General features: G+C 46.1%; 1 protein-coding gene across 1 annotated transcript in view; it reads left to right on the top strand.

Moving 5' to 3' along the window:
- The window catches only part of LOC124974572 (cancer-related nucleoside-triphosphatase-like), a 28,891-nt gene extending 5,474 nt beyond the window's left edge, over positions 1-23,417 (top strand). The window contains 6 exon segments of the mRNA XM_047537742.1: positions 2,308-2,467; positions 3,042-3,095; positions 3,097-3,147; positions 4,433-4,450; positions 10,729-10,909; positions 23,349-23,417. Of these exon segments, the coding sequence (XP_047393698.1) occupies positions 2,308-2,467; positions 3,042-3,095; positions 3,097-3,147; positions 4,433-4,450; positions 10,729-10,909; positions 23,349-23,417 (533 nt within the window).
- The last annotated feature ends 547 nt before the right edge of the window (positions 23,418-23,964 follow it).

Genomic DNA, 23,964 nt, shown 5'->3' with positions numbered 1-23,964 from the left:
CACACAACCTCCTGATCAAGGAGATTGTTGAGACTAGAGGATGAGAATCGCTCAGTGCATCTGCTGCAGAGGAGGGACATGGAAAAAGGGAGATATCCCTTAATGCTTCCAAAGGAAGTCACCTCATCAAGGAGACCCTGCCTAACCAATGGCACTGGTGGAGCTAGGAAGCTGCTCTTAAGTTCTCTATGAGTGGCCCCTGTGGAAACTCAGCTGACTCTAACAAGACAGGAACCAGGTCAATTTGACCAGCTTGATCTTAGACACCCAGCAAAACAGTTAAAACCAAAATATAACCATTCTTGGGCATTTAAAAGAAATAATAGTTAAATGTAACTTAAGATGTACACTTGTATTAGCCCACTAGAATAAAGACTGGAAGCTACAAATGAAAGAAAGATTCTTCAGCAAATGTGCCTGATAACTATCAAGAGAAACTGCCAGAGTCAGAAGTTTTTAGTCAGTTTAAGGCCTGCAGACCTTCCTAAGCTACACAGGTAGACTTAATCTATGTTTGCTCGTATGATTACCTAGCCCTAAGTAACAGAAGTATAGAGCTCTCTACTAAACACAGGTTATACCAATAAAGGGATATTTTACAAAATCAGATGACTTAAGTAGTTTAACTATATTTTCTGGGGACATCTATGACATTAAGAGTTAAATGTTGTGTTTACATTCCTGATAACCTGGACAATGTTAAAGTTCCCAAATAAAGGCCTTCTCCTCTCCAGCCTTTTGCTAGGCCTAGTTATGGGAACAATTTCTCAGTTCTTCCACCTCCTGGTGAGAGATTGACTTCTGTCATTTTCATGATACTCAGTGGCATGTTCCAGATGCTGCAATATTTACTTTGTACTAATCTCATTTCAGTACTCATGTCTTTTTGTTCTTCTATCATAGAAGCACCCACCCCCAGATGACTTTACAACCTGCTCTTCCCCAACCAGGCTTCTACCTTGGACCCCTCGATTGACCCAATTTTTAAAAAAAGGAACTCCAAACTGCTTGCCCCTCGCTGCCCCCTTTCAGCTTCAAAGCAGCCAGAACGATCGGCACCCCCTTTTCCTTAAAGCAGTTAGGAGTTCCTATAGCTAAAGGGGGGAATGAAGCCAGAATTAAGGACAGGTAGTTAGTGTAGAAATAGGGAATCAGGTCAACTCGAGGACATGAAGCCATGAAGCCATCTGCCTTTGGAAGTTGGAGACTGCCCCTGGAAGAATGGAATGTCAAGGATCTCCGGAGCCCATTGATTACCAAATTTACCTGCCTTTATCAAGGACTGCAAGCAAGGAGATGCTAATTAATGCCCCCTGGGCCCTTACCTGCCTGAATCACCTTGGCCCTCCCCCTGCCCATGGTTTCTCACTTAATGCAAAACCAGGCCTAGTCAGGTAGGCAGGAAGGAGAGAGAGGTAAGGGGGGAGAGAACTGAAGAACAAAAGAGACTTTAACCTATAAAAGATGTAGGGTGAGCTCACCTCTTGGGACTTTTAGAATATCAGCCATGGCCCTCTTCTCCCTGCCGGGAGAAGTCTGTATTATTCCCTTTAAACAATCCAGACTATGGTCCTTACTCAACAGTACCAAATGATTAAGCAAACTGATGAATACTCTCCATAACCGAGGCAGGATGGACAAATGGATATAGGATTCTATCCATGATAAAGAAAAAGGGGGGAATGAAAGGCCCCGCTCCCGTCCTTGACGGATCAGGCAACCGCACATTCCTCGGACAAATATCTCTTAACAACCTTGGTAAGCACAGGGGCCCAGCAGTCCTGTTTGTCTTTGAGACAGTTAGCAGCACAGATACCACCCTGCTCTCAACAGCACGCCCTGCCCGGAGGCCGTTACACTGATAAGCAGGAACCATGAAGATGTCAAGCAAAAATTTGAAGAACAACCTTACCCTTTAGGTGACCTATGTGCTGGATTCAAAATAGCCAATAAGAAACCTGTTGCTTACCGCACGCGTGAAACCTGCCCCTTCACCCTGTAAAAACCCTGTGCCCCAAAGTCCGGTGTGCCAGTTCACCGAAGCTCCGGCTGAGGTTTTGCTGAGCACCCGCAGGCGCCTGTGTATCAATAAACAGCCTCTTGCTATTGCAGCCAGTTTCTTTGCGTGATCTTCCTTGGACAGGGGGACGGAGGGTCTTTCAGGAGTAATCAAGATCAGAGTGAAATTAATATTCACAAATCTGCATGCAGTTTCTCCTCCGCCTCCCTTGGCTGCTCTCCTGCAGGTGGCAAGTGCTGTGTGCTCTATGGAGAGTGCTTCCTGAGGGGTCTCTTTCTCTTTTTCAGGGGTTGGAAAAACGACCTTGGTCCAGAAAACCAGTGAGGTTTTAAAGTCCTCTGGGGTGTCTGTGGATGAATTTTATACAGAAGAAGTCAGGCAGGGAGGAAGAAGGACAGGATTCAATGTCATCACTTTGTCTGGAGCTCCGGGCCTCTGTCCAGTTGGGTACTGATGCTTCATTACTGTAGGTTTTATGCCTAAGTGATCCTTCTGTCCAAGTTCAGAGCTTTTATATTCTGATTCCACCAGCATTAAATTCTCTGAAAGTGCCCTGTGTGGTCCTTGGATGCCACTCTGCCTCCCTCTCCCAAGGGTTCAGAGTCTGTGTCTCCCTGAGTTTGGGACTGAGCCTGATGACCTCCTCGATCTTGAAATATCTAGGGCTCAAGAGATGTCCCAGAGAAAGAAACACCACCACATGAATAGCAAGCATGAAGTCATGTTTCATTTGGAATGTGGGCCCCAGAGTCCTGTGCTTTTCTTTCTTGGTAATTCTTGGCCTTGTGTCTGACCCCACTTTCCAGACAGCTCGGGCACTGGGGGTGTAGTCACACTGCAAGACCTGGTGGTGTGCAGACATGCAGTGAGCACCATTGCCAGGGGAGAGTAGTGGGGCCAGTGCTCACAAAGCGTCTTCACTGGGTGGTTGCTGAGGATGGGGGAATGTGCAGGGGGCCAGCTGTGCAGGGGGCTGCTGAGCACCAGGAATCACTCCTCAAAACAGTGTCTTTTCTCACAGATCAGAGCCAATGCCGGGGAAGTGTGAGTGTCAGGTTGGGCAGTACGTGGTTGACGATTTCTTTTGAGCAGCTGGCACTTCCCATCGTGAGGAACGTGAGTGTATGGTTCCTGTCTCCTGAGCCTACCTGTGCTTCGCATCACAGGAGTTGAGATGGGAACAGAATGGCATTTGCTCTTCTAGGAAGGTCAGATTTGCATTTTGTGGTTTAAACTCTTCAAACAGTTGAGCTGAGGAAATGCGGCCTGATAGCCTGGGCTGCACACTTGCCTCTTGCTCGGCACATGTTGACACTCCACATTAGGGAGAGCAGGAAGGCTCCCAAGTCCAGTTGCCTGTACCCCAAAGACAGCACTGCCCTACCACCCCCGAGTCTGAAGCCCTTTATCTGTGGCTGTGTTCATTGCTGACACCGAGGGTTTCTGCATCTGTGTTCTGAGAAATGTGCTCTCACTTTATTTCCTGGGGATCTTTGTCTGGCTTTGGTCTTAGGGTAATACTGGTCTCCCTTCTCTAAGTTTTGGAAGAGTCTGGAAATGGTTGGTATTCGTTTTTTTTTTTTTTTTTTTTTAAATGTATGGAAGCCATACAGGCCTAAAAAGCTTTTTATTAGAAACTTTTTAATTACTAATTTAATCTCTTTGTTATATGTCTGATGGTTTTTGATTTCTTACTGGATCAATTGTGGTATTTGTGCCTTTTGGCATTTTGTCCATTTCATCTAAGTTATATATTAATTTTATTTTGTAAGCTTGATTGTGTTGACTGAAGTTTCTTTCATTTCTTCTTTATTTAGCTCTTTTCCCATTTTTTTCTTAATCAGTCTACTGAAAGCTTTTTCAATTTAGAGGATTTTTTCAAAGAACTAGCTTTTGGCTTCATTGATTATCTATTACCTCTTTGCATCTGTTTATCACATATCATCAAGTCCTGGATCAAGTTTAGGATCATGATAGAACATTCATAAGCTCATCTCTGGAGACTCTCAGCCTAGTGGGAACACAGATGGGAGATGAGGACAGGGATTCCTCCAGCAGTGCTGTGAGAGCAGTGTGGGGACAGCCAGGCCCAGGAGGTCAGGAAGGGGCTCTGAGGAGCTGACGTCCACACTGAAAGGTGGAGAAGAGAAGAGAGTGTCAGGGTGACTGGGGAGGGGTGGTCCAGGGAGAATCTTCTAGATGGCAGGAGTGAGGAGGAGGAGGAAGGTGCTGGGGGCACAGGTGCAGGGCTCTGGGGCCCTGTTGAGGCTCTTACAGAGTGACTTAGGGAAATAGAGTGGTGTGAACTCTTCTCAAGGGCTTTCCACTGCACCAGGACTGAGGTCCAGCATGCTTCCAGTGGACTGGAAGCCCCTGTGCCAGCTGACCCTGCCTGCCTCTGAGGTCATCCAGCTGTGCCCCAGCCCACCGGTGCCAGGGCCATCCCATCCCAGGCTCTCAGCACCTTCCATCTTGGTTGCTGGCACACCGTCTTCCGGGGCCGAGCTTCTACCCCTGAGCACCAGAGCACAGTTGAACAGCGCAGGGGATTAGTGATTGCCAAGACCACTGGAGTTCAGAGCCAGCTGCTGAGGACGCCTCAAGTTGGTGGGGTCTTCCTCCCTGTTGGTGGGACTGCAGCTCCCCAGCCCACGAGTTAGTTCTTTGACTCTGCTGCACCCACCACCCCCCTCCTCACCCTTCTTCTCCTGGAAACCTCCCCCTGCTGAGTTTCATGGGAGTAGTCAGAGAATCTGGTGTTTTTCCACCAGATACCTCCATCTAAATGTCTAAACAGCAAGTGAGATGCTTTAATGAAATTCCAAGGGAAGAGTCTGACTTTGAGCATTGGATCAATATATAGAATTTTTACTTCCTGTCAGCAGACAGAGTTCTGGGAGAAGAGGGTGCATGCCTGATGTCTAACTGCAGGGTTACATAAGCACTCCTGTACTGACCACATCAAGAGCTTGCATCTGTCTTCTTCATTAAGAAACAAAGACAGTTCTGATCAGCAGTGCAGACCTTCAGGTGCCAGGTGGGCATGGCCCCTCACAGGACATCCCTACCCAGTTAGAGCTTGGATTTCTTTTCTAGAGCAAAAATGTCTCTCCCATCCCCCATATATTATTGTGATGAAGAAAGGAGAAGGAATTAGAGTTTAGCTTTATAAAAAACAAACAAAAAGAGTAGGTAACAAAAATAAGGGTGTGTGAAGAGACAGGTTTTGCTGTTGGCAGGTGGTGACAGGGTGGGCTGGAAGCTTTAGAAACCCCAGGGGAACAGGTGAGACCTTCCATCCACGTCCAGTGTTGAGCTTGCAGGACCTGGGAAAGCAGATCTGACAAAGTTAAGAAATGTCTGTCAGGTGTAAGATCCTCACTGTGGGTGAAGGGTTGTTTGAGTCTTTTTAAAAATACTATGAAAAATGTATGGGAAATAATTCTCAGGTTGGACCAGCATGGCATGCCCATTGGTCCCCAGGGAAGCAGGACTGGCCAGGAGCTGGCAGCCCCTTGGGGTGGAGGAGGCCCAGGAGGCTTGGGTCCCCAGGCTCACCTCAGCATGGGTATCTGCCACACTCTGCAGACCAGAGCAGAGATGGAGCAGAGCAGGGGCACAGGAGTGGAAGGAGGGAGGCCAGTGCCCATGGGAAAGGACTTGGGCTTCTAGGAAGCCCCCCACAGGCCCAGCTGGGTTAATGGCTCATCCAGGGCTGACTTAGCCTTACTTGAGAGCTATCACATTGTTTTCCTAAATACTGAAATTTTCTCTGTCCATGGTAAAAAAAAGTTGTAAAAAAAGGAAAGACAATGTGAGTCACTCAGGTCTTACCATGGCATAGTCACTACTGGCATGCTTTGCCTGCCTGGCTGCCTAGTCTGTTTCTTCAGTCATCCAGAACTGAAGAAACAGCCCCTCCCAGTTTATTGGCCCAGTTTGTTTTTCCTGCAGGCTGACTGAGTGATCAGACGTGGTCTCATATCTTAATAATCTTCAGAACTGAGGTTCATGATCAATTCTCCGAGTGGGCATTTCATCTTTGATCTACTGTGGTTCCCTCCATGTCAGACACCTTGTTCCCAGTGGGAAGTGACCTTGCCACCAAGCAGGAGCTCCCCAGTGGGGCTGGCCTCCCACAGGGCCTGAAGGACAGCATGGTGTGAGGAGCCTGGTCCCAGGGCCACTCTGTCCTCTGTGGTGTGAGGACAGACTGTCTGGCACATTGCAGGTACCTGATTCACAGTTCCAAGACACTTCCTGGCCTCAATTTGCATTTTTAAGGTTCTAATGAGGTTTAAGGGTTTCCATTGTTTGGTTTCTTTAGTCTAATTTATTGTTGGATTCTTCTTCCCATTGCCCCTTTGTAAGGCAGATGACCTTTTTATATTTATTGATTCTATTTTTCTGCTTGTCACTTAGTTCAGCCCTATTCAAATTTAACATAACATTTTACTTTACTTTTCTTCTTCCCTGTGCTTTTAAAAAAGCACTTATGCTGTCAGTCCACCTGGATTTATTTCAAATGTAACACGGGAGACAGTTGGTTTCCTTCCAGATACTTAGCTGGTTTGCTAAAACCATTTATCAGACAACTCACATCCAGTCAGTGTATTTTGCTTCATAAGTCATGTTTAAAAGTGTGTGCACGATGCTCGAGGGCTGTCCCTCATTGATGCCGGCCCTTCATTTCTGCATCAGTACCACACTGTTTAATTACCATTGTAACATTGCCCCCCATGCGTTGGTCCTCCCGCATTGTCCTGTGCTGGTGGTAGCAGTGTGGTGGCATTGGCCATTACTGAGTACAGACTGTCCGCTGGAGGCTCCATCCTCAGAACACTGCCTCCACGTTCCTGTTTTACTGAGACCTTCCTGGTGGCACAGCATCTGCCAGGCAGAGATGTCCTGAGCTGTGAAATTGAGGCCGTGTTGGAGGTCACGTGGAATGACAGGGCCTGTGCGGAGTGAGGGCCCTATTGATGTGGAGGACATGGTTGTTTTCCAGACAGCCTCCTTTCTGTGGCCTCAGTGGGGTTCCTCTCTCTCCCTTCTTTAGCATCTTTCCTGGGGAGGCTGTTTGCAGGACTCTGAGCAGCATGGTATCCTCTGCAGGCCCCACAGGCAAGCAGATTTAACTCCTTGAAATGCACATCCCACCAAGGTGTGGCGCCTTGGGGAGCTGAACCCTCAACTGGGATTGTAGCTGAACTTCTCTTGCCCCCAGCCACTTGCCAGTTGTCACCACCTCCCTGTAGCAGGCAGTCTGTTCTCCCCACTCCAGGTGGTTTCTAATAAAGAGGAGGACAGTTGGCGGCAGAGATAAGAGCTTTTCTCCAAAGTTCAAATAGTGGTAAAACTTTTACTAGCATATGAAAGTTTTTGAAAACAGTTTGAATGCTGCTGGTGGTGAGGACAGCGTACCCTGCACCTGTGGTCAGGTCTGCTGCCCAGCAGGCCACTGGCTGAGCATGCTCCATAAGGTGGTGCTCACACCTGTGCCTTGGCTGCCAGGCACACGTGTTCTGCCCCTGGAGAGCAGTTTCTTCATGGTGAGAGGGGTTTCTTGGACACAGTTCCTGGTTCCTGAGAAGGTGTGCAGGTGTGTGGCACACGGGTGTGTCTGGGGCCTTGGAGTGGGGCTCCTCTTGTTGGACTCCAGGACCCCTCACTGTCTCAGTGGGGGGGCACCTGGAGAAAGTGTGCACACCTGCCTTGCAGCAGCCGGGCAGCCTAACGGCGCTCTGCTCTGCGGGGCTTCCTTGGAGGGGTGGTTCTGGTCATCCTGGAGCATTGGGGCAACAGCAGCAGTACCTGGCAGGGACCCTCCACAGCTGGGTCTGTCTTTGCCAGGGAGAGGGGCCAGAGTGGCTGTTGATCTGTCCTGGGGTCTCACAACCCAAGACTCCAGGCTGGTCCTCAGGGCCTGTGTCACAGGAGGGGTTCTTTATGCTGCCTCTCTGCCTATCAGCTGGTAGGACCTTCTCAGTCCCAGGACAGCTCTCCCAGCTGAGAACCTATGTGTTGTGGGTTCGGCGATGGTGTGCGTGGGACCCTGAGGGGTGTGTAGGACATCCAGGAGGAGCCTCAGTCTGGCTACAGGCCATGACAGGGACACTGGGGTGCCATGGAGCACCCTCTGCCACTGGTCCTGGATGGGAGTGCCCAGTGCTAGTCTAGACCTCTCGGAACAAGAATCAGAGTTGGAGTCAAGAGGCCGCCATTGCCATGGCGCTCAGCCTTGTCTCCTTTCTTTAAACCTGAGGTATTGGGGTGCCATTTATTTTCTGGGTACATGTAATCATAAGGTGTGGTCACTATTGGAACCATTGGGAGGAATAAAATATTGCAAGAAGCCAGGACTTGGGGACTGAGTGCTTGGTGCTGCAGGCTCCTAGGTCAACGTTCTTTTTTTTTTTTTTAATTCTTTTTTTTTTTTAATTATTGTAAACAAATGGGATACATGTTGTTTCTCTGTCTGTACATGGCGTAAAGGCATACCATTTGTGTAATCATAAATTTACATAGGGTAATGTTGTTTGATTCATTCTGCCATTTTTTCCCTTCCCCCCTCCCCTCCCACCCCTCCCCTCCCTCTATACAGTCCTTCCTTCCTCCATTTCTGCCCCCCTCCCTAAACCCAACTCCAACCCCAACACTAACCCCTCCCACCCCCCATTATGTGTCATCATCCACTTATTAGCGATATCATTCTTCCTTTGGTTTTTTGAGATTGCCTTATCTCACTTAGCATGATATTCTCCAGTTTCATCCATTTGCCTGCAAATGCCATAATTTTATCATTCTTTATGGCTGAGTAATATTCCATTGTATTTATATACCACAGTTTCTTTATCCATTCATCAATTGAAGGACATCTAGGTTGGTTCCACAATCTGGCTATTGTGAACTGAGCAGCTATGAACATTGATGTGGCTGTATCTCTGTAACATGCTGATTTTAAGTCCTTTGGGTATAGGCCAAGGAGTGGGATAGCTGGGTCAAATGGTGGTTTCTATTCCAAGTTTTCTAAGGAGTCTCCATACTGCTTTCCAGAGTGGCTGCACTAATTTGCAGCCCCACCAGCAATATATGAGTGTACCTTTCTCCCCACATCCTCGCCAACACCTGTTGTTGCTTGTATTCTTGATAATCGCCATTCTAATTGGGGTGAGATGGAATCTTAGGGTGGTTTTGATTTGCATTTCTCTTATTACTAGAGATGTTGAACATTTTTCCATATGTTTGTTGATTGCTTGTAGATCTTCTTCTGTGAAGTGTCTATTCATTTCTTTAGCCCATTTGCCGATTGGATTATTTGCATTCTTGGTGTAGAGTTTTTTGAGTTCTTTATAGATTCTGGAAATTAGTGCTCTATCTGAAGTATGATTGGCAAAGATTTTTCTCCCACTCTGTAGGCTCTTTCTTCACATTGCTGATAGTTTCCTTTGCTGAGAGAAAACTTTTTAGTTTGAATCTATCCCAGTTATTAATTCTTGCTTTTATTTCTTGTGCTATGGGAGTCCTGTTGAGGAAGTCTGGTCCTAAGCCGACATGTTGAAGCTCTGGACCTACCTTTTCTTCTATAAGATGCAAGGTCTCTGGTCTGATTCCGAGATCCTTAATCCATTTTGAGTTTAGTTTCGTGCATGGTGAGAGATATGGGTTTAGTTTCATTCTGTTGCATATGGATTTCCAATTCTCCCAGCACCATTTGTTAAAGAGGCTATCTTCTCCATTGCATATTTTTGGCCCCTTTGTCTAGTATGAGAAAATTGTATTTATTTGGGTTTGTGTCCATGTCCTCTATTCTGTACCATTGATCCACCTTTCTATTTTGGTACCAATACCATGCCGTTTTTGTTACTATTGCTTTGTAGTAGAGTTGAAGATCTGGTATTGCGATATCCCCTGCTTCACTCTTTCTGCCAAGGATTGCTTTAGCTATTCTGGGTTTTTCATTCTTCCACATGAATTTCATGATTGCTTGCTCCATTTCTGTAAGGTACATCATTGGGATTTTAATTGGAATTGCAATGAATCTGTATAGCACTTTTGGTAGTATGGCCATTTTGACAATATTAATTCTTCCTATCCAAGAACATGGGAGATCTTTCCATCTTCTAAGGTTTTCTTTAATTTCTTTCTTTAGTGTTCTGTAGTTCTCATTGTAGAGATCTTTCACCTCTTTTGTGAGATTGATTCCCAAATACTTTATTTTTTTCGAAGCTATTGTGAATGGGGTAGTTTTCCTAATTTCTCTTTCTGAAGATTCATCGCTTATGTATAGAAATGCCTTAGATTTATGTGCATTGATCTTATATCCTGCTACTTTACTGAATTCACTTATGAGATCTAACAGTTTTCTGGTGGAATTTCCTGTTTCCTCTAAGTATACAGTCATATCATCAGCAAATAGGGATAGTTTGAGTTTTTCTTTTCCTATTCGTATCCCTTTAATTTCTTTGGTCTGTCTAATTGCTCTGGCTAGAGTTTCAAGGACGATATTGAATAGAAGTGGTGAAAGAGGGCATCCCTGCCTTGTTCCAGTTTTTAGAGGGAATGCTTTCAGTTTTTCTAGGTCACCCTTCTTATGAGCCTGCATGTAAGGACAACCTGTGTCATGTGGGAACCTGCAAATAGTATGGCCCAGTGTCCAGTGAGTGTCTCCATCCCCAGGTGGGTTCCTGCGAAGTCCTCGGACCCAGAGTGTGTGTCATCGATGAGATCGGGCAGATGGAGCTCTTCAGTCAGCCCTTCATCCAGGCTGTGCACCAGACTCTGTCCTCACCAGGGACCATCATCCTGGGCACCATCCCATGCCTGAAGGGAAAGCCTCTGGCCCTGGTGGGGGAGATCCAGGGCAGGCCTGACATGAAGGTGTTCAGTGTGAGTGCACCCTGTCTGCAGGTGCCCCACCCTTGCCTGCTTCTCCGCCCCTACATGCCCCTGTGCTGCAGCATAACCAAGCTGGATCTTAGGGGTTTAGAATGACACCATCCTTTACACAGTGATGAATCTTGGGGACCCCCGAGTGACCCAGCCTGCTGCCCTCCTCAATCCCTCTCATGCTTCTGTGTCTTCTCTGCTGCCCTCCTCTGTGCCCGCTAGTGCCCTTGGTAAACTCCACTCACGCTGCCCCCACCCCAGGTTAAAAGCTTCCCAGAGGCAGGTGGTGAGTGGAGGGCACAGGGCCTCAGCAGGTTGGAGCAGAGCAAGCACCTGCTTCACTGGTTGCAAGGTCCCCTGGCCCACTGGCCCTGCTGGGATGTTTCCACCAGTGCATCCTGTGTGTGGCACTGAAGGACCACATTGGGGTTGAACCAGTCAGATCTGGGAGGCATGTGCACCTCCTTCAGGGGTGCACTCCCTTGGCTGGTGCCAACTGAGCACCTACTGTTTGCAGGGCACTGTTCATGTCTTAGTGGGTCCGTTCCTCAGGAGCATGGAACCAACTGCAGGAGCTGAGTGCCACATGTGCCAGCAGATGCAGGAGGTGGTTCCAGCTGCTGTTGAGGGCTGGTAAGAGACCTGGCAGCGTGGTTTGGTGGCCTGGTGGTGGCAGCACTCAGGGGAGGTCTGTCCCAGGAGGTGATGTCTGAGTGAGGCTGGAAAGTTGCGAAAGCTGAGTCCTCATGTCAATGGCCTCAGAGCCAAGTGCCACCACCTGCCCCTCTGCGCACTGCCTCCGAGGTAGAGGTTCGTGATGACAGTGTCTGTGGACATAGAGGCAGTGGTGCAGGAGGAGCAGGAGATGACGCTCCCATGCTGGAAGGCTGGGCTTGGTCCCTTGTTAGCACCAGGGACCCAAAAGTCAAGGGACGGTCAGGGGAGCTGAGGGCCACATCCAGAAGTATGCACTGCGTCTTAAGATGAGGCCACGTCCCCACTCCAGAGGGGAGGCTGTTCTTCAGCAGGGTAGTCATTACTCCTAATGGGGCACAGAAGGCATCATCTCTGAGAGAGTACAGGGAGGGAGCCACATGCCCCACTCTTCTCCAGCCACCCTGGTTATGACCCTTGGGGTCCTGGCTTAAAAACGAGGACCCTCTAGACTGCCATGAGAGTGATCCAAGATGGCGGACTAGAGGGAGGCTCTGTTCCTTGTCACTCTGTAACTCCGGTTTCAAGCAGAGGATGTCTGTTTCTTGGTAAGGCAATTTTTGCTGCTTATCGATTCCCTGGTGTTTACCCCATTTGTCTGCTGTGATGACCTACACTCTGCCAGCATATTGACGCCTTTTTTGAGTGCAGATTGCTCACTATCAGGCACCTATCATCTGCCATTTGCCTGCCTCTCGCCTGTCCATCACCTGCCTTAAACCTATCCATCACCCAAAGCACGAGGTTCACCTCCCGACCATCCGACAACAGTCATCAAACTGATCGCCGACTGCCAGTGGAGCACCAGCTGCCTGCTGTTGCCTGGAACTTCACTGTTACAGTACCTGCAGGTTTGTTTACACGTGGCCGCCACCATTTTCAGACAACAGCCAGGCACTGTAGGACTCCTGAGCCCCGTCTCCAGGATCCCTCAGCCCGACTGATCACTCCCTGCCTCTGGGGTCCTCACATCAACTGACTGCTCCCTGCCACCAGGACCCCCAGACCAACTGACTGAGCCCTATCACCGGGACCCCAGACCAACTGATTGCACCCGAACTCCAGGATCCCACAACCACACCAAACACACTGGACCTCCAGGACCCCTGCCTGACCAACCACATCCCACCTCCAGGACTTCCAGCTGACCACGTCCACCCCTGAGCTGCAGCTCCCCATTTGCCAATACATTTGGAAGCCAGAGCGGCCATCTTGGATAATCCTGGAAGCCGTAGCTCTGATTTTTAGGTGGGGCAAAGCCCATCCTGAGACGCCAGCTGGAGGCTTGAAGCTCATTGTCAGGTACCTCTCATGCATCAGGCTACTGAACACTGGGAGGTTTCATCACTGTATGACTGTTACACAGTAGATTTTCTTTTTTCTCCTTTTTAAAAAAATTTGTTTTTCTTTACTTTTCTTGCTCTCTTTTCCTTTTGTTTACCTGTTCCCTCAGAGTCTCTTTCTCCCTTTTTTGCATGCTAACATGCAATTTCTTTTGATTACACTATCACCCTTTCTATTATATAGAACTTCTGTAAAATCTTTTCTTATCCCATTAGGAGCCACATTCTACATCTCTCTGCATCCTCTTTGTCCTCCATTAGAAACTGCAGACCTTATTGCAAATATGTTTGTTTTAGAAGATAATATTTGACCTCATTCTGTTTATTATGACAATTTTGTTATTATCCCCATAGGGGCTATTTGGTCTAGGATTGCATAGTGTCTGAATTGGGCACTGCTAATATTGATCTCCCCTTAAAGAAAGGGTTTTGGAAACCTATTGGGCCACTATAAGCCTATAGGGGAAATCTGCAATACTCCAGATCTGCCCTGCTAGAGGGGAAGATACATGAACAACATGAAAAAACAAGGGAAGAAAATGATCCAAACAAATCTAGATTCTATATTAATAGAATCCAATGACAGTATGTTAGAAGAAATGTCAGAAAAGGACTTCAGATTATACATGACTAAGATGATTCACGAAACAAAGGATGAGATAAGAGAGCAAATACAGGCAATGAATGATAATACCAATAAGCTGAAAGAGCACCTGCAGGAAGCAAAAGATCATTTCAACAAAGAGATAGAGATTCTCAAAAACAAAAACAAATGGAAATCCTTGAAATGAAGGAAACAATAAACCAAATAAAAAACTCAATGGAAAGCATCACCAACAGACTAGACCACTTGGAAGACAGAACCTCAGACAATGAAGACAAAATATTTAATCTTGAAAATAAAGTCGCCCAAACAGAGAAGATGGTAAGAAATCATGAATATAATCTACAAGAACTATGGGACATCATGAAAAGACCAAATTTAAGAATTATTGGGATTGAGGAAGGCACAGAGATACAAACCAAAGGAATGAACAACCTATTCAATGAAATAATATCAGAAAATTTCCCAAACCTGAAGAATGAAATGGAAAATCAAATACAAGAGGCTTACAAAACACCAAATGCACAAAATCACAACAGATCCACACCAAGTCACATTATAATGAAAATGCATAACATTCAAAATAAAGATAGAATTTTGAAGGCCGTGAGAGAAAAGCATCAGATTACATATAGGGGGAGACCAATACGGATAGCAGCCGACTTCTCAACCCAGACTCTAAAAGCTAGAAGGGCCTGGACCAACATATTTCAAGCTCTGAAAGAACATGGTTGCCAATCAAAAATCCTATACCCAGAAAAACTAACTTTCAGATTTGAAGATGAAATAAAATCCTTCCATGATAAACAAAAGTTAAAAGAATTTACAAATAGAAAGCCTGCACTACAGAATGTTCTCAACAAAATATTGCATGAGGAGGAAATGAAATGGAGGTCAGCAAAGGGAGGAACTACTTTAGAGAAAAACCATTCAAAGGAGAAACCAAGCCAACTTAGAAACCAAAAATAAGCCAAATGACTGGCAATACAAATCATATCTCAATAATAACCCTGAATGTTAATGGCCTAAACTCATCAATCAAAAGACATAGACTGGCAGAATGGATTAAAAAGAAAGACCCAACAATATGCTGCCTGCAAGAGACTCATCTCATAGAAAAAGACATCCACAGACTAAAAGTGAAAGGATGCGAAAAAAACTACCATGCACATGGACTCAGTAAAAAAGCGGGGGTTTCCATCCTTATATCAGATAAAGTGGATTTCAAGTCAAAGTTAGTCAGAAGGGATAAAGAAGGACATTTCATACTGCTTAAGGGAACCATAAATCAGGAAGACATAACAATAGTAAATATTTATGCCCCAAACAATGGTGCATCCCTGTACATCAAACAAATCCTTCTCAATTTCAGGATTCATATAGACCACAACACAATAATTCTGGGCGACGTTAACACACCGCTGTCACCACTACATAGATCTTCCAAACAAAAACCAAACAAAGAAACCATAGAACTCAATAGCACAATCAATAACCTAGACTTAATAGACATATATAAAATATTCCATCCATCAATGAGCAGATTCATTTTCTTCTCAGCAGCACATGGAACCTTCTTGAAAATAGACCATACATTATGCCACAAAGCACCCCTTAGGAAATGCAAACAATTAGACATACTGCCTTGTGTTCTATCAGATCATAATGGACTGAGAGTAGAAATCAATGACAAAATAAAAAACAGAAATTACTCCAACACCTGGGCACTAAATAATATGTTATTGAATGAAACATGGATAATAGAAAACATCAGGGAGGAGATAAAAAAAATTCTTAGAGGTCAATGAGAATGACAATACAACATATCAAAATCTCTGGGATACTATGAAAGCGATACTAATAGGAAAATTCATTGCATGGAGCGCATTCCAGAAAAGAATGAAAAGTCAAAAATTAAATGACATAACATTACAGCTCAAAGTCCTAGAAAAAGAAGAACAGAATAACAGCAAAAGTAGTAAAAGACAGGAAATAATTAAAAGCAGAGCTGAAATCAATGAAATTGAAACAAAAGAAACAATTCAAAATATTGACAAAACAAAGAGTTGGTTCTTTGAAAAAATATACAAAATAGACAAACCCTTAGCCACACTAACAAAGAGAAGGAGAGAGAAAAGTCAAATTACTAAAATTTGTGATGAAAAAGGAAATATGACAGACACCACTGAGATACAGAACATAATTAGAAGCTACTTTGAAAATCTGTATTCCAACAAGGAATGCAAGGATGGTTCAACATTCGTAAATCAATAAATGTAATCCATCATGTCAATAGACTTAAGGATAAGAATCATATGTTTATTTCAATTGATGCAGAAAAAGCGTTTGACAAAATACAACACCCCTTCATGGTCAAAACACTAGAAAAAATAGGGAGAGTAGGAACATACCTGAACATTGTAAAGGCTATTTATGCTAAGCCCATGGCCAACATGATTGTTAATGGAGAAAAACTGAAACCATACCCTTTAAAAACAGGAACAAGACAGGGATGTCCTCTTTCACCACTTCTATTGGACATTGTCCTTGAAACTCTTGCCAGAGCAATTAGGCAGACTAAAGAAATTAAAGGATTACGAATAGGAAAAGAGGAATTTAAGCTGTCACTATTTGCGGATGACATGATTCTATATTTAGAAGATCCAAAAAACTCCTCCAGAAAACTTCTAGATCTCATCAATGAATTCAGCAAAATAGCAGGCTATAAAATCAACACGCATAAAGCTAAAGCATTTTTATACGCAAGCGATGAATCAGCTGAAAGGGAAATGAGGAAAACAACTCCATTTGCAATAGCCTCAAAAATATAAAATATTTGGGCATGAATCTAACCAAAGAGGTAAAAGATCTCTACAATGAAAACTACAAAACATTGAAGAAAGAAATTAAGGAAGACATTAGAAGATGGAAAGATCTCCCATGTTCTTGCATAGGAAGAATTAATATTGTCAAAATGGCCATACTACCAAAAGTGCTATACTGATTCAATGCAATTCCAATTAAAATCCCAATGACGTACCTTACAGACATAGAGCAAGCAATCATGAAATTCATCTGGAAGAATAAGAAACCAAGAATAGCTAAAACAATCCTTAGCAGGAAGAATGAAGCAGAGCGTATCGGAATACCAGAACTTCAACTATACAAGCAATAGTAACAAAAACGGTATTGTATTGGTACCAAAATAGACAGGTAGATCAATGGTACAGAATAGAGGACACGGACACAGACCCACATAAATACAATTTTCTCATACTAGACAAAGGTGCCAAAAATATGCAATGGAGAAAAGATAGCCTCTTCAACAAATGGTGCTGGGAAAACTAGAAATTCATATGCAACAGAATGAACCTAAACCCCTATCTCTCACCCTGCATAAAAATCAACTCACAATGGATCAAGGACCTCGGAATCAGACCAGAGACCTTGCATCTTATAGAAGAAAAAGTAGGTCCAAATCTTCACCTTGTTGACTTTGGATCAGACTTTCTTTACAGGACGCCCATAGCACAAGAAATAAAAGCAAGAATCAACAAGTGGGATAGATTCAAACTAAAAAGCTTTCTCTCAGCAAAGGAAACTATTAGCAATGCAAAGAGAGAGCCTACAGAGTGGGAGAATATCTTTGCCACTCATACTTCAGATAGAGCACTAATTTTCAGAATATAAAAAGAACTCAAAAAACTCTTGACGAAGAATACAAATAACCCAATCAACCAATGGACTAAGGATATGAACAGACACTTCACAGAAGATGATCTATAATCAATCAACAAACATATGAAAAAATGTTCACCATCTTTAGTAATAAGAGAAATGCAAATCAAAACTACCCTAAGATTCCATCTCACCCCAATTAGAATGGCGATTATCAAGAATACAAGCAACAATACGTGTTGGAGAGAATGTGGGGAGAAAGGTACACTCATACATTGCTGGTGGGGCTGCAAATTAGTGCAGCCACTCTGGAAAGCAGTATGGAGACTCCTTAGAAAACTTTTAATGGACCCACCATTTGACCCAGCTATCCCACTCCTCGGCCTATACCCAAAGGACTTAAAATCAGCATACTACAGAGATACAGTTACGTCAATGTTCATAGTTGCTCAATTCACAATAGCCAGACTGTGGAACCAACCTAGATGTCCTTCAATTGATGAATGGATAAAGAAACTGTGATATACATATACAATGGAATATTACTCAGCTATAAAGAATAATAAAATTATAGCATTTGCAGGAAAATGGATGAAATTGAAGAATATCATGCTAAGTGAGATAAGCCAATCTCAAAAATCCCAAAGGCAAATGATCTCACTGATAAGTGGATGATGACACATAATGGGGGGTGGGAGAGGTGCAAGAATGGAGGAAGGAGGGACTGTATAGAGGGAAAAGAGAGGTGGGAGGGGTGGGGGGAAGGAAAAAATAACAGAATGAATCAAACATCATTACCCTATGTAAATGTATGATTACGCAAATGGTATGCTGTTACTCCATGTACAATCAGAAACAACATGTATCCCATTTGTTTACAATAAAAATAAATTAAAACAATAAAATAAAAATAAATTAAAAAAAAAAACGAGGACCCTCATGTTCTTACTAGCAGACTGAGCGGTTGGCTTACATGTGTTCTGGGTCCTTTCTGATCCCCAGAGGCAGTGGATTTCTGGATCTGAGAGTGGTTTCTGCCCAACGTGTCCTGGAGTAGGCACCTGTTAGGAGACCTGATCAGGAGGCAGGCAGGGCCAGGTAGGGGGGGTCTGAGCAGAGGCTCAGGGAGGATCCACAGCTCCTGAAGGAATAAGAGAAGGCAGCTAGCTCCAGACCCCAGGTGGAGCTGTACAGCCCTGCCTGACTGAGTGAGCGCCAGGGTGGGGGGCATGCCACCCAGCCAGTGTCATCCACTCATGGTCACGTTGTGCCAGGTGAGCAGCTAGTGGATGACACTCGGCCACAGGTCACTTATCCTGAGAGCTGGGCATGCTGCAGCTGGAATGAAGAGGCGGCCGGCAGATATGGGCTTCCAACCACAGTGTGGAGACAAGGCAGGACTGGGTCCAGCATCCTGTGTCACCTCAGTGACCATCACAGGCCCTGGAAGCAAATGAAGAACTGAAAGTCTCAGAGTGAAAGTTTTAGCAAAAATAGAGACAATAGAAGAATCACAGGAAATTTTTCAACCATGAAGTACAGTAACAAAATTAAAACATTAATCTGTGGGCCCACCTTCTAAGGATGACAGAAGAAAGAACTAGCAGACTCAAAGATAGAGCAGCAGGAAGAATAAAAATGTCAAGAACGAGCCCTGGGGATGGCTGGCAAATAGTAGCCAAGATCTCCCGTGTTTGCTAAAGACATAAACCTACAGATTACAAAAGCCCGCTGTGAACCACAGCTGGGTAAACCGAAGAAATCCGTGCCAAGAACCTCAGAACCAGACCTGTGGGCACTGACTCGAGTCCTGAGAGCAGCGTGGGAGAAGTGGCACCTGACTCTCGACACACTGATGTGTGGGCAGAGATGCCCATCAGCTCAGGGCCCTAGGATTGGAGCAGTAGCCCTTCACCCAGAGGACTCCATCCAGGTAAAGATCTGTCAGAAGCACGGGGGAGAGAGCACCATGCGGAGGTCAAGCTGCATGCTGGTGGCAGCGTCTCAAGCTCCTGAGGGTGTGTTTGACAGGTGAGGCAGGAATGGCAACACTCAGATGTGTAGGTAGACAAAGAAAGTCAGTCTCCAGAAGGAAGGTATCCTCGCACCTCTGCTGCCCAGCAGACTGGGCTGGGGAGCTGCCCTGGACTGGCCTCTAACCCACTTAGTGAGCCTGGCACTGCTCCCTGCCCCATGAGGCAGGTGCCCATGCTGCATGGAGGGGATCTGCCAAGCAAGCATTCGTAGGATGTGTCCAGCCATGGCTGGGTAGAAGGGAAGGTCAGGCAGGGTGGACAGGCCTCTGGAGTGGGCAGAAGGTCTCTCCACATGCTGCTTGAGCACACATCTGAGGCAGGAAGAGGAGCAGGCTAGTGGAACTGGGATGAGAGTTTGTCTCCTGCGGCTTGCTGTCGAGTGTGGAGAGGACTTTGCCATTGCATGCTGTTGGTTTCTGAAAGAGAAGTCACAATTTTGGTCTTCTGCCTTCTAGTCCACGTCACAGCATTGGCGAGGTTCTGAGACACATCCTCTGCAGTGGGAGCTCATGGTGTGACGAGCCTGGTACCTAGCCTGGTGCCTCATGTCCCTGGCTGCAGGAGGGGTACTGTCTGACATCCAGGCTGCGATGCTGCCTGCCTGCCCCAGAATGCTCCTGCCTCTGCCCGCTGCTGTCCTCCCCTTGGCTCCAGCAGAAGCTGAACTGCTGATGTCAGCCGTCATCACACCTTGGTCTGCCCAGGTGCTTCCCTTACCTGCTGGGCGCTGCTGCAGCTCCTGGTCCTGCTGGTTCTGACTGGACACCTTCCAAACCACAGGAAGCTCTTGGAGGCATGGGAACTGCCATGCTTGGGTACTGACCGTGGCCTTCCCAAGGTTATACTGCTCTTTCAGAACATTGACCATATTTTTTTTTCATGACTTCTAAAGCCTATTGTTCTCTAAATATAACACCGAGAACTGTTTTTGTTTTGAACTTATTTCAGTATTTGGCTCACGGAAGCTAATTGTGAAAACAGTAGGTAACGGCGATGTTGATGCCTTGAAGGCAAAAGGAGAAAGCTTTTGTGGGTCAAGATTACTGGAAAGGGGTATGTGTACTTTTCCTAGTTTTCTAATTAACTGGGCAGAGCAGACCAGCAGACTGGGAGCATGTGTGGGGCGCTAGGTATGCAGACTTGCCCCTCTGTAGCGTGTGTGGCGGGGGCAGGATCCACCCATGCCTGCAGCCGGGGGCACTGGCTTGTCAGTGGGGTGCAGACTCTTCTGTAACTCAAGTCTGAGATGTTATTTGATTTTTCTGTTTTATAAAATGTTAATATAACCAAAAGCTACTTTAATAATAAGAATTCAGAGCACTTTAAACTTGCTTCTTCCACAAAGCCATTTTTATTCTTTCACAAAATTGGACCCTTACTTCACACTGTGCACAAAATTAATTTAAAATGGTTTATAGATTTAAATATAAGAGGTAAATCTTTAAAACTCTTGGCAGAAAATATAGGAGTAAGTCTTTGTGAACAGCAGTTGGGCAAAACCTGCTATGAAAGAACACCCAGAACTCAGACAGCAAAGGAAAAAAATAGATAAGATGAACCACACCAAAACCCTAAACCTTTGTGCTTCAAAGAACCCAGTAAGAGTAGGAAAGAGCACACAGAGGGGAGAAGATGCTGACAAATTATGTATCAGATGAGCCTGAATCCTAGAACACAAAGATGACTTTAAGAACTCAACAATAAAGTAAAAATAAACCCATAAAAATAGACAGAGACTGAATGGGTATTTCTCCACAGAAGCTATACAGGTGATAGGTAAGCCCATGAAAGGCCGTGCAGTGTCAGGGGTGGCTGGGAATACACACCCTTTGGGGTGCCTGCAATATGACTGAAGGAAAGAAATTGAATATGGCGGGTGTTGGTGCCCTCACGCCTGCTGGTGGGACCTCAGTGATGACCAAACTGGAAAACAGTTTCAGTTCCTCAAAAATTAAATTTGAGTCACTCTGAAAACCAGCAATTCCACTCCAAGATATTTACCCAGAAGAATGGAAAACATGTTCACAAAAACCTTCAGTGAACAATCACAGCAGTATTACGGCCAGAATGTGGGAATTACCCCAATTCTGCAAAGGGATAAAAGAAATGTGATACCTTCATACAGTGGGTGTTATTGGCAACACAAAGGACTGAAGTACCGATGGTTTCACTGTACAACATGTGTGAATGAGTGTCACCTCATGCTGAGTGAAAGAAGCCAGGCACAGATCGCATACCTGTGATTCCACTTGCAGAGAATGTCCAGGAGGGGCAACATTACTGAGAGAGCAGATAGAAGTGGTTGCCAGAGGCTGGGGAGGGCAGAAGGGGGTAACTAGAAGGGGCTTCTATTTGTGATGAAAATGTTCTGATATTAGATAGTGGTGAGTATTGCAAACTCTGAATGTACGCAGTGCTGGGGATTGAACCCAGGGCCCTGTGCTTGTGAGACAAGCACTCTACCAACTGAGCTATATTCCCAGCCCTAGAATTCTACTCTTGAGGTGAGTTCTATGATATATGAATTATATCTCCATAAAACCATCCCGCTCACACACACATACACACAGAAATCAGGTAGAAGAGCCAAGTGGAGAAGAAGTGGCACCACTCCCCTCTCTAGAAGACTTGGTCACCACTTAGACATTGACCCACATCCCTTCCAAACATGGCAGAGGGCCCCACATGGGAAGAAGCATGGTGCCAGCTGGGATGGCTTCCCCTTCTCACAAAGCCACTCATCTAATCCTGGTTGCCTCCTGAAGACCCCACCCCCACATGCCATGCACTGAGGGATCAGGCTTCCAACACATGAACCTCTGGGGGACAGAGTCAACCCAGAGCAGGCCTGCTGGGGGCCAGCTGCTCCTCCTCTCAGGGTGCCAGCGCTGACCTCTGCAGGCCTCCAGTGCACCCTCCCTCATACCAGGAGGCTTTGCTCATATGCCCCTCTGTCCAGGTGCCCTTCCCCATTGACCACATGTCAGGGTTGCGTCCAGGTGCACCCAGCTATGGAAGACTTTCTGAGCCCTGTTCCTCCCACCCAGGTCCTGCCAACTCTCTGCACCCTTCCTGGGGAGTCTTGGACCTCCCCCATCCTTGTTCATACTACGACTCCCCTAGACTGCCACCTCCATGAGGTCAGCGTCCTTTCTGTGATGTTCCACCCTCAGCCCTGTGCCTGTGAGTGTAGGGGCCAGGGGAGGCACAGTGATAGGAAGCATCTCTCCCTGGTGCCTCTGCCCCTTTTGTTCTGCCAGATTGGTGGTGAGGGAAGAACTGATCACAGGAGCAGGGACGCTGGGATTGCTTCCCGTGCTTGCTTGTTGGACGTCCTTGTGTTGTAAGGGTACTGCCTATGGAGAACATGCTGGGGTCAGGAGGCCAAGTTATGGTCTGCACCTTGTCACCCTCGCTTCTCTGGCTTAGCCCCTTCCTCCTCCAGGTGAGCCAAGACCCCTTGCAGCACTTGGGTCCTCCAAGCCCCTGGTGAGCCGAGTAGATGTACTGACCTTGGGAGCACGCTTGGATTCTGGGTGTCCCTGGGTCTCAGTCATTTGCTGCTCTGGTGGCCATTTCTGCTCCAGGGTGACTATCCATCTGCCCTACCCCCTCCCTGCCTTCCTTACAGCTCTTGATTCACACTCTTCCCAAGTCAGGATCCATCAGCAAAGCTGCTGTCCCTTATTTATTTATTTATTTATTTATTTATTTATTTATTTATTTATTTATTTATTTATTTTGGCACCAGGGATTGTACCAGGGGTACTTAACCACTGAGCCACATCCCCAGCCCTTCTTATTTTTTTATTTTGAGACAGGATCTTACTAAGTTGCTGAGGCAGACTTTGAACTTGGATCCTCCTGCCTCAGCCTCCCGAGCTGCTGGGATTGCAGGTGTGTGCCACCTCACCTGTCTTGCTGTACCTTGGTCTGTCTCTGCAGAGATGATGGTGGGACTGGATGTCCTGTCTCAGAGCTCCTGTCAGCCTCCCAGCCTTCCCGGTTCTCAGGGTGAAGGAAAGGAGGGAGGTCTGAGACCTGCTCCCTGCTTCCTCCCACAGGTCATCAAGGAGAACAGAAACCACCTTCTACTGGATGTCGTGGCCTGGGTACAGAGCTGCGGGAAGTGATGCTTGTGCCTGCGGTGCTGCCCTGTGGAGGTGCCCAGTGGAGCACAGCCTCCAACCCAGCCTCCAGTTGCGTGCCTCCACACATCTGGACCCTGTAGCTGGGGAGGCTGACAGCTGCTTCCATAAATGTTTGGCAAGTCCAGGAGGCCCTGTGCTGACTGGCAGCCCCTCACAGCCTGCTCATGCTCAGGGCTTTCTGTTCATTTCCTCTTCCACCATGTGTGTGGCCAGAGTAAAGCAGAAACCAAGCAGAGGCACTCAGTCCCTGGAATTTCTCCCCCTTGAAGTTTGTCCTTGTGTTGCTAGTGGACAGCAAGTTCACTGCCCATCGATTTTGCGTGTCAGGGAAATTAAACCCCGCTCCGGACTTCTATCTCCCGCACTGAATTGTTATTCCTCAGAAAGCCATTGGGGTTCCCTCCCCACCTCTTGTGTATTCTTTGTTAGTTGCTTAATAAAATTAAAGCAAATGTGGTGTTTCAAAAACACAAGTCCTTGTGTGGGTGGCCTTTGGAGTGTCCTGCCACCTGCCACTCAGACTGAAGGG

The sequence above is a fragment of the Sciurus carolinensis genome, unplaced genomic scaffold, assembly GCF_902686445.1.
Source record: "Sciurus carolinensis unplaced genomic scaffold, mSciCar1.2, whole genome shotgun sequence".
Classification (NCBI taxonomy): Eukaryota; Metazoa; Chordata; class Mammalia; order Rodentia; family Sciuridae; genus Sciurus; species Sciurus carolinensis.
This window is presented reverse-complemented; position numbering and strand designations above follow the sequence as displayed.